The sequence below is a fragment of the Chiloscyllium punctatum genome, chromosome 11 (assembly GCF_047496795.1).
Source record: "Chiloscyllium punctatum isolate Juve2018m chromosome 11, sChiPun1.3, whole genome shotgun sequence".
Classification (NCBI taxonomy): Eukaryota; Metazoa; Chordata; class Chondrichthyes; order Orectolobiformes; family Hemiscylliidae; genus Chiloscyllium; species Chiloscyllium punctatum.
Window position 1 is genome coordinate 62,321,216 of NC_092749.1, and position 17,340 is coordinate 62,338,555.

Genomic DNA, 17,340 nt, shown 5'->3' on the forward strand with positions numbered 1-17,340 from the left:
CATAGATTTAGGAGGTGGCAGCACATTGAGAATCCTATAAAGGACATGAAGATTAGATATGGGTCCCTAGTTTTCAAGAACCTGAGGGAAATCATATATATTTTTGAGATTCAGCTGAGATTTAAGTTTTGATACCTGTTTCTACATCAGGTTAATTTTGTGGCTGCTACTGTCAATTCTGCATCAGCAGTTTATCTCTTCAAGGCCAGTACCTGATTTTGAGCCCACCACTAAGTCTCGAAAATGCTATGCAGCTGTGGAAAACAAATGTAGTTTTGTCATGATGGCTACTTATTTTTTTATTGTGTTCCTTCTCAAGTAGCTCATTTTTGAGTATTTTGTGTTTAGTGTTGAAGAAACTGTTGATCAGTAAGGAGGCAATATTTGGAGCCTTAAAGGATGCTATGGAGGCAGAGCACATTTGGGCTAAATGTGGACTGATGATTGGAGTTTTCTGAAATGTGATGGTTGACTCCAGAGATGATAGCTCAAGTGGAGCTTGGGTTTAGAGGTGGTGTGGGGCAGGCAATGAGCACAACAGCATTGGCTTATCTCTGAAGAGGCAGTTCCAGAGCAGAACATGAAGCAGAGGCTCTTGATCAATTGTACAGTAGGTAGCTTGAAGTTGTAGCTTGAGGAACATTTTGCATGGGCAGTTATGCAACAGAGGATCATGGTGGGACTTGGAGAGAGTATTGACTGGTCATGAGGAAAGGTTGTAGCCAACAGAAGGGTGACTAGAAGTTGCTATTGATGGCCTATGGCATCTCATAGATTCCCAGATGTGAGCTTCTAAATTTGTTCAACTTTGTCCCATTTAGCATGGTGATGGTACTCTCCATTTTGTTGTGAGGCATGATGATTGTGAAGACTCAGTGTGGAACACACAGGGTAATGCAATCCCACAACCAACCGATCAGATCTAAGCTCTGCACTCCTGCCATTTCCACTAGAGAACGGTGGTGGACAATTTTGAAAAGCTAAAGAAAGTGGAGGCACCACAAACATGCCAATCTATAAGGATTGTGCAGTAGTCATAGAATCCCTACATTGCAGGTATAAGCTATTCAGCTCAACAAGCCTGCACTGTGACCCTTGAAAGAACATCCCACCCTATCCTCATAACCCCACATTTACTATAGTTAACCCACTTAGCCTGCACACTACAGATAGACAAGCAGAAGGCTGGAAGAACACAGCAAGCCAGACAGCATCAGGAGGTAAAGAAGTCAATGTTGCAGGTGTAACCCTTCTTCATGACACTACAGGGCAATTTAGCATGACCAATCCACCTAACATGCACATTTTTTGACTGTGGGAGGAAACTGGAGCATCCGAGGAAATCCACACATATATGGGGAGAACGTATGAATTCCACACGATCACCCAAGGCTGGAATTGAACCTACATCTCCGGCACTGGGGTAGCAGTGCTAACCACTGAGCCACCATGCTGTCCTCTAAATTGGTAGTCACTTCTAACAATATTGTCAAGGATAGCTGCATCTGTGACCAGTAGATTGGGGAAAATGATGATCAAGTGGATTTTTTTCCCTCTTGTTGATTTCCTCACCATCTGCCACAGCTCCAGTCTAGTAGCTATGTCTTTTCAGATGAGGCAAGATCAATTTGTAATGGTGCTACTGAGCCACACTCAGTGTTGATATTACTGTCCCCCATCTTTAGTTCATTCTGTGTCCTTGCCACCCTCTATGCTTCCTTCAAGTGGTGTTCAATATGATGGAGTACTGATTCAGTACATTTGAGCTTAAGAAGTGGTAATCAGCTAGGGAGTTTTGCCTATGTGTGACCTGTTACTATGAGACTTCTTGGGTCTAGAGTGAATGTTGAGGACTCACAGAGGAACTCTCTCTTTCCTGTCTGGTTATCACTGTGCTACCACTTCTAGTGGGTCTGTCTTGCTGGTAAGATGAGTCATACCCAGGGATGGTGATGGTGGGGTGTGGGCATTGTCTGTAGCATATTATTTCATGAGTCTGACAGTCAGGCTGTTGCTGGACTTATTTGTGGAACTAGATATTGTTTTACTAAGTTGAGTTTTTATAACCTACAGAAAGTACCCAGAGATTAGAAGTGGGTTCAGTTCATACCAGCTGATGTACTGTAACAGCCTAAAAGTAGTTAAAACCTTGAAATATTCTTGAGTTCCGTGATAAATGTCAATGAACTAGTCAGTGTTCTGTGTGTTGGGGGAGAGTTGGTAATGAAAAGAATCCAGTGCGGTTAATGTGCAGAAGTTTACCAAAATAAATGCTTTTTATAGTGAAGATGGGAGTGATACTTCACTGGAGTGGAACGTCTATAAAAGGAGATTGCTGGGAAAATTAGTGATTTTAATTTCTTTTTGTCTATGTGAAGACTTTCCAAATTGCTTTCTGTAACGTTATAAACTTAGTTTTTTCCAATAATAGTGTTTTAGCAGCTTTTTAAGAATATGTCAGTGACTGAGGACCACCATAACCAAGTTTCTAAATTAAAACTTAGGGTTGATGAGGCCAGGTTTCACTCTGGAATATGTCTTCTCCAGCGTTACTACCAATTGTGATCATAACACTTCGGCATAGCGCTCCAGATGAATGCAACATGGGAAGCCAAGGGCAATCTTAATATGGCAGGAAAACACTAAAGTGGAGAATGTGTTAATGAGGCATAAGAGTAGCACTTTGCAAAGGTCTGTCATGCAGACACCAGGAAGGTATGCACAGACTTGACTGCAGGCGCTATTTAGATAATAGCCCCAAGTGGATGATAATCATGTGATCACTACTTGATGGATTTGCAGATGTGTTCCAAGGCCTCAAGTTTACAAATGTTGCTCAAGGTTCAACCCAATACCTTTCAGTATACTCAAATGTCACTCATGATATTGAGGGAATAAATGTGTGTCACTGGTCCACACATTTCAAAATTGATTGGGAATTAATTTCAGCATTATTAAATATACATGATTAAAGTAGAATTAAGCATGTGTACATCTGAAACAGTTCTAAATAGTTAGACACCTCTGTTCGTGTAATTTCTTATTTTCTGTTTTCTAAGCACTCTGCTGAGGTGCTGACAATCTGCTGACTGCTTCCCCAGTTGCCTATGATGACCCCGGTGGCTGTCATCTCTGATCTGGCACCTGGAAGACTCTGATTTGCTAAGGGTCTCCTGCACAGCTGCAAGTGTACCATCCTCAGCCTGTCTGGTGGAGGTGATGGGTGTTTCTGGTTAAAGGGAGGCAGGCTCCATTCGTATCCGAAAATGAAGGCTCCAGGATGCCTTGTTAGCAGTCTACCTCTCTGGTGCAAAATCACATTTCCTCTTCTTCACAAGGACACAGAACACCTGGAGGGATGTCAACATGCCAGGTCTAATGTTCCCTCTAAGCTGTGAGTTGCACAGCTGACCTGAGGTTCCATGAATGCTGATTGGTATACTGATGCATTGTCTTCCAGCATAAAGTTAAAAAATGGAGAGTTTATTGGCGAGGTCTCCCTCTCCCTTTGCAACTGTAACTCTACATCTATGTCTATGCCATAGCCATGTGTAAAATGCAGGTGTGAACACATAACCTGCACCCACTGAATGCTGTGTCTGATCAGACCATTATCAGTTTTTGCTACCTTCTCCATGAAGGAAAGTAACTGCTCACTTGCCAGAAATTTGTCAGTACTCATGAAACTGTTATGACAATGTATAAATGGGACATTAGCCTTCCCTGAAGTCCATGCAAGACCTCTGGCATCTCTACCTGACATTTGAGGTCCATGTCTTTTATGTCTGAATCTGAAGGCTCATCATCTGCATGAGGCTTAGAAGGGGCCTTGTCTCCAATATTTCAGAATGTCTACAACCTCGGCTCCTATCCTCCGGCTGTGGAGAAATAATTGTGATGAGCTCAGCAGATTGTGATCCTGATCCTAAACTACAATGTCAACACCTTGATGAATGTCTTTGCTTATGGAGAATACAGTTTAATACTGTTATGATGCATCCTCTTGGATTCTAAGTCTTTATCCTCAGAAATAGAGCTAGGGAGGCATTCTAAATCTTTATCCTCAGAAATAGAGGCATGATAGGTTGCCTCTACCATGTAGGTTGCCCACCTCCAAACAGACCCCACCACCAGGGATATATTTCCCTCCCCACCCCTATCAGCGTTCCGGAGAGACCGCTCCCTCCGCGAGTCCCTCGTCAGGTCCACCCCCACCAACCCAACTTCCGCTCCTGGTACCTTCCCCTGCAACCGCAAAAAGTGCAAAACTTGCGCCCACACCTCTCCCCTCACCTCCCTCCAAGGCCCCAATGGATCTTTCCATATCTGTCGCAAATTCACCTGCACCTCCACACACATCATTGACTGTATCCATTGCACCCGATGTGGTCTCCTCTAAATTGAGGAGACAGGCCGCCTACTTGCGGAACGTTTCAGGGAACACCTCTGGGACACCCGCACCAACCAACCCAACCACCCATGGCTGAACACTTTAACTCCCCCTCCCACTCCGCCAAGGACATGCAGATCCTTGGCCTCCTCCATCGCCAGATCCTGACCACACGACGCCTGGAGAAAGAGCGCCTCATCTTCCGCCCAGGAACCGTCCAACCCATCAGGATGAACGTAGATTTCTCCAGCTTCCTCATTTCTCCTCCCCCCACCTTATCTTAGTCCCAAACCCCAGATTCAGCACCGCCCTCTTGACCTGCAATCTTCTTCCCGACCTCTCCGCCCCCACCCCCTCTCTGGCTATCACCCTCACCCTCACCTCCTTCCACCTATCGTATTCCCAGCGCCCCTCCCCCAAATTCCCTCCCCCCTACCTTTTATCTCAGCCTGCCTGGCACACCAGCCTCATTTCTGAAGAAGGGCTTATGCCCGAAATGTTGATTCTCCTGTTCCTCGAATGCTGCCTCGCCTGCTGTGTTTCCAGCACCACATTTTTCAACTCTGGTCTCCAGCATCTGCAGTCCTCATTTTCTCCTAGTTGCCTCTACCATGTGGTCTTTCTGCCAGAACTTGCAGAGGAGAATATAAAGTACAAGATGATGGTAAAGCCCTATTCCTATTCACAGTGATATTTCAGGTGCCTGTTCTGTATGTCCATCGAGTGACAGCAACATGGAGGCATCTATGTTGGGAGACTTTGATTTCTCCATCCACAGAAGCTCAATCCCATCTTTCCCCAACAAGTCCTACAGCCTTCTCCAAAAAGAAGGTGAGAGTTATTTTAAAAATCTTCCTGTTTTCCCCCAGCGATTATGAGTTCTTCTGCACTCCGAATGATTGTCATTCCTATGGATGCATAACCATTTTGTAAGCATGTGCACCTGAGCCCTCCCCAGTAGGTGCTTGGGATCCACACTTCTCTGCAACTGAAATATTTATGTAGTGAATTGCTTCCTGCTCATTCAATCTACATATTTCATCTGCTGATTACACTGCTTGACATCCTATGAGTAGCACTTTGCAGTTTCAATATGCTGCCACCTACCCTTGTGGAACACAGCAGATTATTTATCCTTTTCCTGTACCGTACCCATGTTCTGGAGTGAACCCACTGGTGCTATTCCTTGCTGCAAGCTCTATTCAGGTCACCTTGGACAGATGGGAGGAACTCCTGCCATTGGGAAATAGGTTCTCCTCCAGTACATTCAGGAAAGTGAAGAGATCCTATGTTTGAGACATTGCTGAACTGTGGAGTTGCTCATTATCTTTTTGGGGGCATCCTAAGTAACAAGACAGCTGGGATTGAGAAGGACTCAATAATTGGCTGCGGTATAAGTCCCAGGTTGATGTTCTTGCTTGCAATGAATGAATAGCTATCAAGGTGCCTTTTAAATAATACATTTGGACCATTGCTCCTACAAAACAACAATGGATCATTGACCTCTTGCTCACCATGCCACAGGATTTACTGCCCTCCACATGCATATCTAATTGGTTGACCACAACGTAATGGTGTTAGAAAAGCTGTCCTGCCCAAAAACAAAGTGATGTACATTTCTAGTCCTGCCATCAAACTTTCCCCAAGATTAGAAGATCCTTTGTGCAAGATTCACTGGGATCTTTGTGCAAGATTCACAGTGTCTTTAAATTTATAAGCTCATAATTACTCTGAAGTTCATCATTATCTTTTGATTACACAATGGCTTGTAGTATGAATTTTGTGTTACCTAAGCCACCATTTAAATTAAAAAGATATCATTAAAATATGTGTGGCTATATTTTTGACGTTCTTTGCCACATATGTATGTTCTACAATTACACTTCTGTAAATTAGAAGGGATAGCTCTTTTAAAATTAAGTGGTGCATCAGGCCTAGAAGCAATGTTGAAAGACTTTCATAAACACTCTTTCTCTGCAAAATATTTCATTTAAGCAATTTTATTATTTAAAACAATGGTCTTGATTATGCAGCCAGTAGTAAAAGAGCATCTCTAATACTACATTTCTTCTGAGGAACTGAGACTTCACATTAATTTAATTTTTCTGGCCACAGAGGTATTTCAGCAATTATTTATCATTTATATTGCCATTAAAAACATTCTTGCACATGAATGCATCAGCCTAACTTTTACAGCCATATTTAGTGTGAATCTAGAGGTCAAGTACATGTAGTTCCAGTTATTTCAATATGGAACCTAACAGTGACAACTGTAATAGCGCACAGGATGGAAGAGCAAGTTATCCTTGAACAAAACTTCTGGATTTCCACCATTTACTGTGCATTTGCCATTGTCAGATGTTGCTGCTCAATTTACCCCATAATAATGGTGAGTGCTATTCACTTCTGTATTATTATTGCAGCATGACTTGCCCGCATTGTTTCCTTTAAATGCAGAAAGACTGGGAGTAACTCCCTAGCGAAATTTGCAGCTATAGTTGACCAAGCATTGTTTATTGTTTTGAGCAAAAAAACATTTTGGCTTTGTAGTGTCTTGTAAAAAAAATTATGCTTATATTTTGGTACATATTGAATGAAGTTACATGACAATATTTACCTTAAAATGTAGAAATTTGCATTTTGTTGGCTATTAAATTGAGCCAACACTATCTATGGGAGAAAGTGAGGACTGCAGATGCTGGAGATCAGAGCTGAAAAATGTGTTGCTGGAAAAGCGCAGCAGGTCAGGCAGCATCCAAGGAGCAAGAGAATCGACATTTCAGGCATAAGCCCTTCTTCAGGAATGAGGAAGGTGTGTCAAGCAGACTAAGATAAAAGATAGGGAAGAGGGGCTTGGGGGAGGGGTGTTGGGAATGCGATAGGTGGAAGGAGGTTAGGGTGAGGGGTTCTCCAGCTTCCTCATTTCCCCTCCCCCCACCTTATCTCAGTACCAACCCTCGGACTCAGCACCACCTTCTTGACCAGCAATCTTCTTCCCGACCTCTCCGCCCCCCACCCCCTCTCCGGCCTATCACCCTCACCTTAACCTCCTTCCACCTATCGCATTCCCAATGCCCCTCCCCCAAGTTCCTCCTCCCTACCTTTTATCTTAGCCTGCTTGGCACAACTTCCTCATTCCTGAAGAAGGGCTTATGCCCAAAACGTCAATTTTCCTGCTCCTTGGATGCTGCCTGACCTGCTGCGCTTTTACAGCAACACATTTTTTAGCCCAACACTATTTATCCAGCCTGTGTTTTTAAAATGTGAATAAAATATGGAATTTTCTGAATTAATTGACCAAATATGTTTTTAAGCTGGAAAGCACTTAACAAGTAAAGATGAAATAAAAGGAATTCACTGGGCCACGTGGACTTGTGTAATTGGACCTGAAGTAAATGGAATTTGGCCTAAATACACAGACATTACAGACATCAATTTTGTGGATGCGAACTTTGGCAGCGCTATACTCGTATCTGGAGATGACTTTGGATTTGTCAAACTTTTTAGATTTCCTTGTTTGAAGAAAGGTAAGGAATCTGTTTTTTGACTGCCATGTTTTTATTGATATGTGCTGTCTATCAATAGTAAATGTTGCCCTAATACATCAGATACCTATGTTCCAAAGATTTACAACTTGGAAATATTTGTTTGGATAGTGGCATTATGCAGACTACTGGAAGCAGGCAGTGCCACAGGTTGCACAGGTAATGGTATCTGGCACTGCTTGTCCTCAGAAAATTAACTAGAATCACCACGAGTGGTGTAATGAGAATTAATTTCTTCCCCACATTTAACATTTTCTTGCCTTTACTTTACCTTTCAGTTTCTTATGTACTTTTCAATCCACATTTTCTTTCCTCTTAGTAACCATCAGTACTTTATCCAGGTGCTGAAAATCTAGAACTAGGCTGTGATGTAGGCAAAGTGATCCTAGCTTTTGGTTGAACTTGCCAGATTGACCTGTTAAGGAGAAGCTCCCAAGCATGTCTTTTAACATAAATGGGAGCGAAAAGTCCCTTTTTTGTGGTGAATTCACCTGTGCTTGACCTTTGCTTATAGTACATGGAGGTATGGCTGGCTATCCATAGGTCCAGATTGTGATTATACTGTAGATGTCTGAAACTAAGCAAGTCATGTTTTGAAATTTGCAGTGTACCTTCCTTATAAAAGGACAATTGGGTATAAAATGAAAATCTGTTGTTAGGAGGGGATCCGAACCAATTCTCAAACCCACCAATCACTTGCTCTTTAAACTGGAATTTGTGCCTCCATTAGTAAGTGAATGCTGAAGAACCACTTCTAGCAATGGTTAAGTTAGGATATTTTTCCTGATGTTAGAGTATCTATCATGAACAAATTTCTGATTGTCTGTCCTCAATATTTGTTAGAGATGCACCACATTGCAGATTTCTGGAGCCCTATACCGAGAAACACAATAACTATGCCTGTTCGTAAGGCACAAAACAAACATTTAAACATCCAGTATGTCAGTCATTATGCAATATTCATTGCAAGTTGGAAATTCGTTGCTCACCACATTGAGAGTTTGGCAGCTCCATTTGTGTTCAGGGCACATGCCATAACTTCTTAAATTGATGAATAAAATATTTGAATTAACTTGCTTTCTGAATTAACACTGTCCAAATTTAATTCTGACTGCTAAGGGAAAGAATTTGCTGGTGCTACACTGTTATAGGTTGAGCTGTAGTAATAATTAATGTGATACTTTTGGGATAGGAGAAGGAAGACATGGGGAAGTGGCAAGAAGACCAAGAGCAATTCATAGAAGAAGGAAGAGAAGGACAATGTGCAGGAGATCATTATATAAGCAGAACTTAAATGATCAGTTCTTCTACATGAACTTACTGCATGAGGAATGTTTCAGATACGTTGCCTTTACATAGAAAGTCTTAATCGAACTATATCATCTGTTAAAGCTATCTGAGACTTACACCAGGGGCTAGACAAAACTGCCTCTGACACAGAGGAGAACAGACATGAAGGAAAGAAGAGGTTTAGGAGTGAACAAAGAAGTAAACATAAGAGAGCCATTTTCCAGACACACTGTAAAGTTTAGTCATTATTATCTAGACTAAGTGGGTTTGACTTCAAGAATTCTCTGCTTATTTGGAATTGCATGTGCACTTATCTCTTTAAAGGAATTCTCATCAGTTGTGATTTAGCTTGGATCTAGTTGAAGAAGGATGAATCATGAACTAAGGTTTTAAATTTGGATGACATGGACTCTGGAGGGATGGGAAAAAACTGAAGGCAGTGCAAAGGGCTGATGTATTAATGGGTAAAACTGCAGGCGAACCATTAGAAGCGTTTAACTATTTAGTAAATGTAAGAGCTGTGCATGCCAATGCAAGGAAAGCAACGGGCCCGGACAGTGTACCCATTCCAGCACTCCGATCCTGTGCAGATCAACTGGCAGAGATATTCAGTGACATCTTCACCTTCTCCTCCTCCAAGCCATAGTCCCCACCTGCTTTAAGAAGACCACCAACATCTTCATACCTAAGAAATCACATGCAATGTGCCATAATGACTACTGCTCAGTGGGTCTGACCTCCATAATCATGAGATGCTTCGAGAGGCTGGTCAATTCTAGTCTCCCAGCCGGCCTTGATCCCCCACAATTTGCCTATCAGTGTAAACAGGTCCACAGCGGATGCCATATCCCCAGCCCAGCATTTGATCCTGGACCATCTAGACAACAAGGACACCTATGTTAGACTCCTATTGATTGACTACAGCTCCCCCTTTAACACAATTATCCCCTTCAGACTGATGTCAAAACTCCGTGACCTTCGTCTTGGTGCCACCCTCTGCAAATGGATCCTCTACTTTCTGACCCATAGACTGCAATCAATGAGGATAGGTAACTGCACCTTTCACATGAAAACCTCAACACTGGATCCCCCAATCCACTACTGTACTCCCTGTACAGCCACCACTGTGTTGCCAAATTCTAAATGAATGCCATCTATATGTTCACTGACAACACCACTAAGAGAATGAATATCTAACAATGACAAGTCAAAATACAGAAGGGAGATAGAAGGTTTGGTGACGTGGTGCAATAAGAACAACCACTTTCTCAATGTCAGCAAAACTAAAGAACTGATCATTGACTTAAATAAGAAAGGAGGAAAACATGCCCCCACCATGTCAATGGAACTGAGGTTGAAAGGGTGGAGAGCGTCAAGTTCCTCAGAGTGGTGTTAACTGACAATGTGTCCAGGTCTTCCCATGTAGTTGCGATGGTCAAGAAGGCATAGCAATGCCTCTTCTTCTTCAGGTGGCTCAGGAAATTTGGTACATCCATAAGCACCCTCACCAACCTCAACAGATGTACAATTGAAGGCATACTATCAGGGTGCAGAAAGGTCTAGTGTGGCAACTGCCGTACCCAGAATTGTAAGAAACTACTAAGGGGGTGTACATAGCCCAGGCCATCACGCAAGCTTTACATGGATCACAGCCCAGAAAGGCTGTCAACGTCATCAAAGACCCTTCGCACTCCTTCTCCTACAACCTCTTCCACCCGGCAGAAGATACAGAAGCCTAAACACATGCACCAGTAGGTTCTTGGACAGCCTCGTCCCGTCTGTTATTAGAGTATTGAATGGACTCTCTATGCTCAAATATTGCTGATCTTGCTAACATTGATCTCTCTTGAATGCCCTGTGCAATGTTATCCATATGGCTCCATCTAAATCTTTTGTTCTATACATTCTTACTTACTATGATCTATCTGCACTGTTCGTAATCAAAGCTTTTCACTGTGCTTTGGTACAATGACAATAAATAAATCAATCAATGCCCTAACTGGAAATATCCACTTGTGTAACTTAAAGAACCTTGGTCAAAAAGAGAAGTGAAAGGTAGTAAACCAAAAGGTCTATATGAATTCCAAAATCTAAGGCTGTATTACTCAAGCAAAAGTTGTATTCCTTAGAATTTGGAAAGTTAGAGTTAAAAATCACAACACCAGGTTATAGTCCAACAGATTTATTTGGAAGCACTAGCTTTTGGAGCATTGCTCCTTCATTAGGTGGTTGTGGAGGTTAAAATCGTGCTCACAGAATTTATAGCCAAAGGAATCCAGTGTCATGGAGGTGTGATTCAGTAAACAGTTTTAGATTAAAATTTGCATCTTTTATAATGTGTTATGCTGGTTTCTGTTCTTTGCTATGTAAATCCCAGAGTTTCTTTTAAACTATAATCTCAAGATAGCTCAGGCTTTTAAACAATAGGTGTGAAGTCTGTTTGTGTCCCAATGCTGTGTCAGACTGACAAATCCTCTGCATAGTTTACAGAGTTTTACATGGATTCATGCAGTTTTTGAGCAAAATAAAATGTAATTTTGCAAAAACAAATTCACCCCATAAACTAATATGGGGTCGCATGTCGGAGCGACAGATTGAGTGTGTGTGTGTGAATATGACTGCACCTGGTAGTGTGTGTGTGTGTGTGTATAAGCTTGTTTAAATGTGTGTATGTGTGAGAGGGTACGTGTGTCGATGTGAGTGCAGGAAGTGTATTTGTATGCATATGAAAGAGAGCTTTTGTATGAGGGAGGGGATGTGTGTGTATCATGTAGTGGGGTCACCAGTAGTATTACATGAACCCAAGGCCTTGGTTGAGGCCATTCCCATGGGTACCGAATTGTGCTATCAGCTTCTGCTCAGCCACGCTGTGTTGTTGCTTGTCCCAAAGTCCGCCTCGGAGGATGGTCACCTGACGGCCAAATCTCCCAGACCGCTGAGGTGTTCCTTGGCCTGGAAGGAACACTCCTGCCTGAAGATTGTTGTGTGATGTCCATTCATCTGTTGTCGTAGCATCTACTCATTCGTGCCAATATACCATTCCTGAGGACATCCTTGTCTGCAATGTATGAGATAGACCACGTTTGCCGAGTCACATGAGTACTCGCTGCTTACATAGTGGGAGGCGTCCCCATGTGTAATAATGTCACTAGTGTCGACACTCTGACATGTCTTGCAGCGGCTACTGTGGCAGGGTTTCATGGTGTTCTTGTCCTGAAGGCTGGGCAGTTTGCTACAAATCATGTTATGGGATTTTCATATCAAAGAACAGAAGCCAACATATCCCATTATAAAAGATGCAAGTTTTAATCTAAGTTAAAAATCACACAACACCAGGTTATAGTCCAATAGGTTTAATTGGAAGCACTAGCTTTTATAGCACTGCTCCTTCATCAGGTGCTTATGGAGTACACAATTGTAAGACACAGAATTTATAGCAAAAGTTTAAAGTGTGAGGTAACTGAAATTATACATTGAAAAATACCATGATTGTTTGTTAAGTCTCTCATCTGTTAGAATGATCATGTTAGTTTCAATTCTTTCATATGTAAATTGCAAAACTTTTTTAGGAAGTTACAGTCTCAGGTGAACTTGATTTCGCTGCTCGTTGGATGCTGCCTGAACTGCTGTGCTCTTCCAGCACCACTAATCCAGTATTTGATTTTCAGCATCTGCAGTCATTGTTTTTACCTTTAACAATTGGTGTCAGACCCTATAATGTGTTGAAGGCGTTAGTGCCCTGTGTGCTGCTGTCTGTGCCATAATGTTTAGACTGATTCTAGTCTAAAAAATGAATTAACAGAATCTTACATGGATTCGTGCAGTTTTTAAGCAAAGTACAATGTAACTCTGCAAGTACAAATTCACCCCACAAACATATATATGTGGGGTGGGGGGGTGGGGGTTGTGACTGTTTGTGAGAGAAAGAGAGAGAGTGTGCGTGTGTGTGTGTGTGTGTAGTGTAATGGGGTCACCTGTAGTGTGACCATGAACCCAAGGTCCCGGTTGAGGCCATCCCTATGTGTACCAAACTTAGGTATCAGCCTCCGCTCAGCCACTTTTCGCTGCTGCCAGTCCCGAAGTCCTCCTCGGTCACATGAATGTCCGAGGTCAAATGTCCTGGACCGCTGAAATGTTCTCCAACTGGGAGGGAACACTCCTGTCTGTTGATATTGTGTGGTGCCCATTCATCCATTGCCGTGGCCTCTGCTCGGTTTCACCAATGTACCATGCTTCAGAGCATCTTTGCCTGCAGCGTGTGAGATAGACTACTGAGTTGCATGAGTACCTGCCACATACATGGTAGGAGGTGTCCCCACGTAATGGTGGTATCCAGGTCCACACTCTGACACATCTTGCAGCGCCTACCGTGACAAGGTTGTATGGAGTTGTCCCGAACACCAGGCGGTTTGCTATGAACAATGATCTGTTTGAGGTTTGGTGGTTGTTTAAAGGCAAGCAGTGGAGGTGTGGGGAAGGTCTTGGCGAGGTGCTCATCCTCATTGATAGGATGCGAAGAACAAGGTGTAGTTTTTCGGCTCCTGGAATGTACTGGAGAATGAAGGGTACTCTGTCGGTTGCAGCACATGTCTGTCTTCTGAGGAAGCCATTGCGGTTCCTCGCTGTGGCACGTCAGAACTGGCTGTTGATGAGTTGAGCATCATACCCCGTTCTTATGTGGGCATCCCTGAGTACTTCCAGGTGCCTATCACATTCCTCCTCATCTGAATAGATCCAGTTTTCACTTAGGGTTTGTCCATAGGGAATGGTTGTTTTAATATGTTTTAGGTGGAAGCTGGAGAAATGTAGCACTGTGAGTTTGTCCGTGAGTTTGTGATAGCGTGAGGTGCTGAGGTGCCCATCCTTGATGGAGATGCATGTGTCCAAGAATGAGACAGATAATAAAAAGTAGTCCAAGGTGAGTTTAATGGTTGGATGAAACTTGTTGATATCACTGTGTAGTTTTATTAATGACTCCTTGCCATGGGTCGAGAGGAAGAAAATGTCGTCAATGTACCTGGTGTTGGTTGGAGGTCCTGCGTAGAGAAGAAGTCTTGTTTGAACCTGTGCATGAAGATGTTGGCATATTCGTGTGCAGATTGGTGTGTACATGGCTGTTCCATGTGACTGGATGAAGAACTGATTGTCAAAGGTGAAGACATTGTGATCGAGGATAAAGTGGATGAGTTGTAGGAAGGTGTTCGGAGATTGGCAGTTGTTGGTGATGAGTACTGAATCTAATCTAGGATGGTGTACTGTATCACATCTCCATGACACTGGACTCCTTTGGCAATAAATTCTGTGAGCATGATCTGAACTTCCACAACCGCCTGATGAAGGAGTGGTGCTCCGAAAGCTCGTGCTTCCAAATAAATCTGTTGGACTATGATGTGGTGTTGTGTGATTTTTAACTTTGTCCACCCGAGTCCAACACCAGCACCTCCAAGTCATAGGATGTTAGAGTGAGATTTGACCAAAGACTTCAATGTTTTAAGCAAATCAACACATTAGATTAGCAGAAATTATTTCTGTTGATTATGGAGTCTAGGACCAAGGGAAATCACCGAAACTTTAAAGGCAGACCAAAGCACCAGATCATTCCTATGAGAATTTTATGGCAGCTTTGCGGTTTTGTTTTATTAAAGCAGACCAGAGACATTAAGGGAGCAGATTATTGAAAGGAAGGTGGGATTGTGGTGGGGGGGAGAGGTAAGGCACAACATTTAAATAAGATAGACCTTCAGATACATGTTAATAGTGCAAATTGATTACAAACTGAGGAAAACTTGGAAGCATCTTGTATAACAAGAATGGAAGTGGTAGTATTACTGATATCCCACAAAATGGTAGCTGTGTTAGTCACCCTTTACTCTGCATTTGTATTTGAAGTGTTCTTAAATATTTATTTGCAATATGTGCCACCAACTATTATCTGAAAAATGCTACCGCTGTTCCAGTCCAGAGGGTTCAGTTGAATAGAAAATTAAAAAATCAAAGTTCAAGGACAAGGCCGCAGTACAGGTTAGTTATGAGCCTGATTATTACCAGAAAATAAAAGGAAGGGACAGCGTGTGATTTGACCTATAACACCAAGGATTTATACACGAGTAGGGAAATCTGATAATCAACAAACTTAAAAGCTTTGTATCTGAATGCACAAAGCTTTTGGAGTGAAATTAATGAGTTAAATGTAAAAATAAAGACATGTATATGATTTGATTACTGAGACGTGATTGGAGGAAGACCAGGTTTGAGAGCTAACCATCAATACGCTCAGTGTTTTGGAAGGATAGGCAAGTAGGAGGTAGTGTAATGTTGTTAGTAAAGGAAGGGATTAGTGCTGGAGTGAAAAATGATATAGGCTCTGGAAATCAAGCCGTCAGATCAGACAGAGAGAAAGAAGGAAAAATAAAGAATGAAGTCCTTGATCGTAGTAGTCTATAAGCACCCAAAAAGTAGTCCTACAGTGGGCTCCATATAAACCAGTAAATACTAGGGGTCTGTAAGAAAGGTACAGTAATAATCATGGGTGATTTTAATATGCATATAGACTGGATTAATCAAATTGGAAAGGGTAGCCTTGAGGAAGGGTTCATTGAATATATTAGAGATTTATTTCTTGGAACAATATCTTGGGAAACAACCAGGGAGCAGACTATTCTAGATTTGTTAATGAATAATGAAATAGAATTAATGATCTCATAATAGAGGATCATCAGGGAAAAGTGATCATAGCACATAGCACACTAGAATTTCAAATTCAATTGGAGCAAGGTAAACTGGAGTCCCACACTAGCATTCTGGAGTGAAACAATGGCATATGATCTCGTACATACTGTATATACTCATATATAGGTCAGGTTTTGAAGATTTATTTAGGCTGAAACTAGGGGGTTGACTTATACACGAGGTATTGTTTTTGAGGGAATGGTATTCATGCTAGGCATGAGTCAAAAAAATGGACAAGCAAGAGCCAGATCTCTATATTAAATAATAAACAACTAAAGGAAAAAGAATTATGGCCATTATTGAATATTTATCTACAAAATGACTGTCTCCATTCTGCCTGCTACCGTAGAATGGTGCTGTTGTACTGTATTCTAGTTAGAAGTACAGCAAAGTGCATGTAGGTGTACACATATCAAGTTAATAGGCATACCAGCAGGTGGTCAGGGCATCTACCGGGGGTATTGAAACAACACGCAATTCATGAAATTAAAACAGAGGAGCAGTAAAAACAAAACAAAAGTTTGTTAGTATTTTCTTTAAATAGACCGCATGAAACTTAATTTATGATAAACACTTCACATCAAAAAACTCTTCTCACCACATATCACAAATATTATGGGATAGCTGTTTAAAACAAAAGTTACCAGTACATGTAAAAGTCCATTAGAATCCTTCAAATTCACAGCCCTCATCAGTTGCACCACTGAATAATTCATTCCAGTCGTCTGGGTAAAGCTTATCATCATATGGATCATCTTCATCTGCATTCTTAAGGGGATCATCAATTGATTTGTCATTACTTCCATCTGATCATAAATAATCATCCTCCATACCATATAAAGCATTAGAAATTCCACATTTTTGAAGGTTTTCACAATAATTTCAGTTTTCATCTAATTCCAGGACTCAACGGTCTGCTCACGTACAGGTGCACGTAATGGAGCGTGCATGTTGCCACTCTTTGTGAAGTTTTTTTTCCCCTTCTTGCATCCAAGTGTCCCATTTCTTCTGTACTAAGTTCTTTAAAAGGTTTATTGATGCTAACATCAAGTAGCTGCACCATGCTCGTAAGGCCCCCAGGAATCATTGCAATGTCAGTATTGTTAGCTCAAAGTTCACTGATAACACTTTTCACTATGCATGATTTGAACATATCCCAAACCTGTAAGGTTTTTTTCCTTTTGATGTCCACCCGGTTGCATATTCCAGAGCTTCCTAATCCAAGTCTTGCAGCCAGCCACCCTTTTTCGAGGGACGAAGACAGCAATGCCTTTCGGAAATTTTTGTTTAGACAGAATTTTCCGCTTAAAAATCACCATAGGCTTTAACTTTATGCCATCTGCCATACAATCAAGTACCACAATGAATTGACTTTTTTCATGGCCA

At 41.9% G+C, this 17,340-nt stretch overlaps 1 protein-coding gene across 4 annotated transcripts in view; it reads left to right on the forward strand.

Annotated features, from left to right (window-relative positions):
• LOC140483036 (echinoderm microtubule-associated protein-like 6) overlaps positions 1–17,340 on the forward strand; it is a 544,931-nt gene that overhangs the window by 167,321 nt on the left and 360,270 nt on the right. For all 4 annotated transcript variants that reach the window (XM_072580923.1, XM_072580924.1, XM_072580925.1 and 1 more), the window contains one exon: positions 7,705–7,917. In XM_072580923.1, coding sequence (XP_072437024.1) covers positions 7,705–7,917 — 213 coding nt within the window. The remainder of the gene's footprint in view (positions 1–7,704; positions 7,918–17,340) is intronic.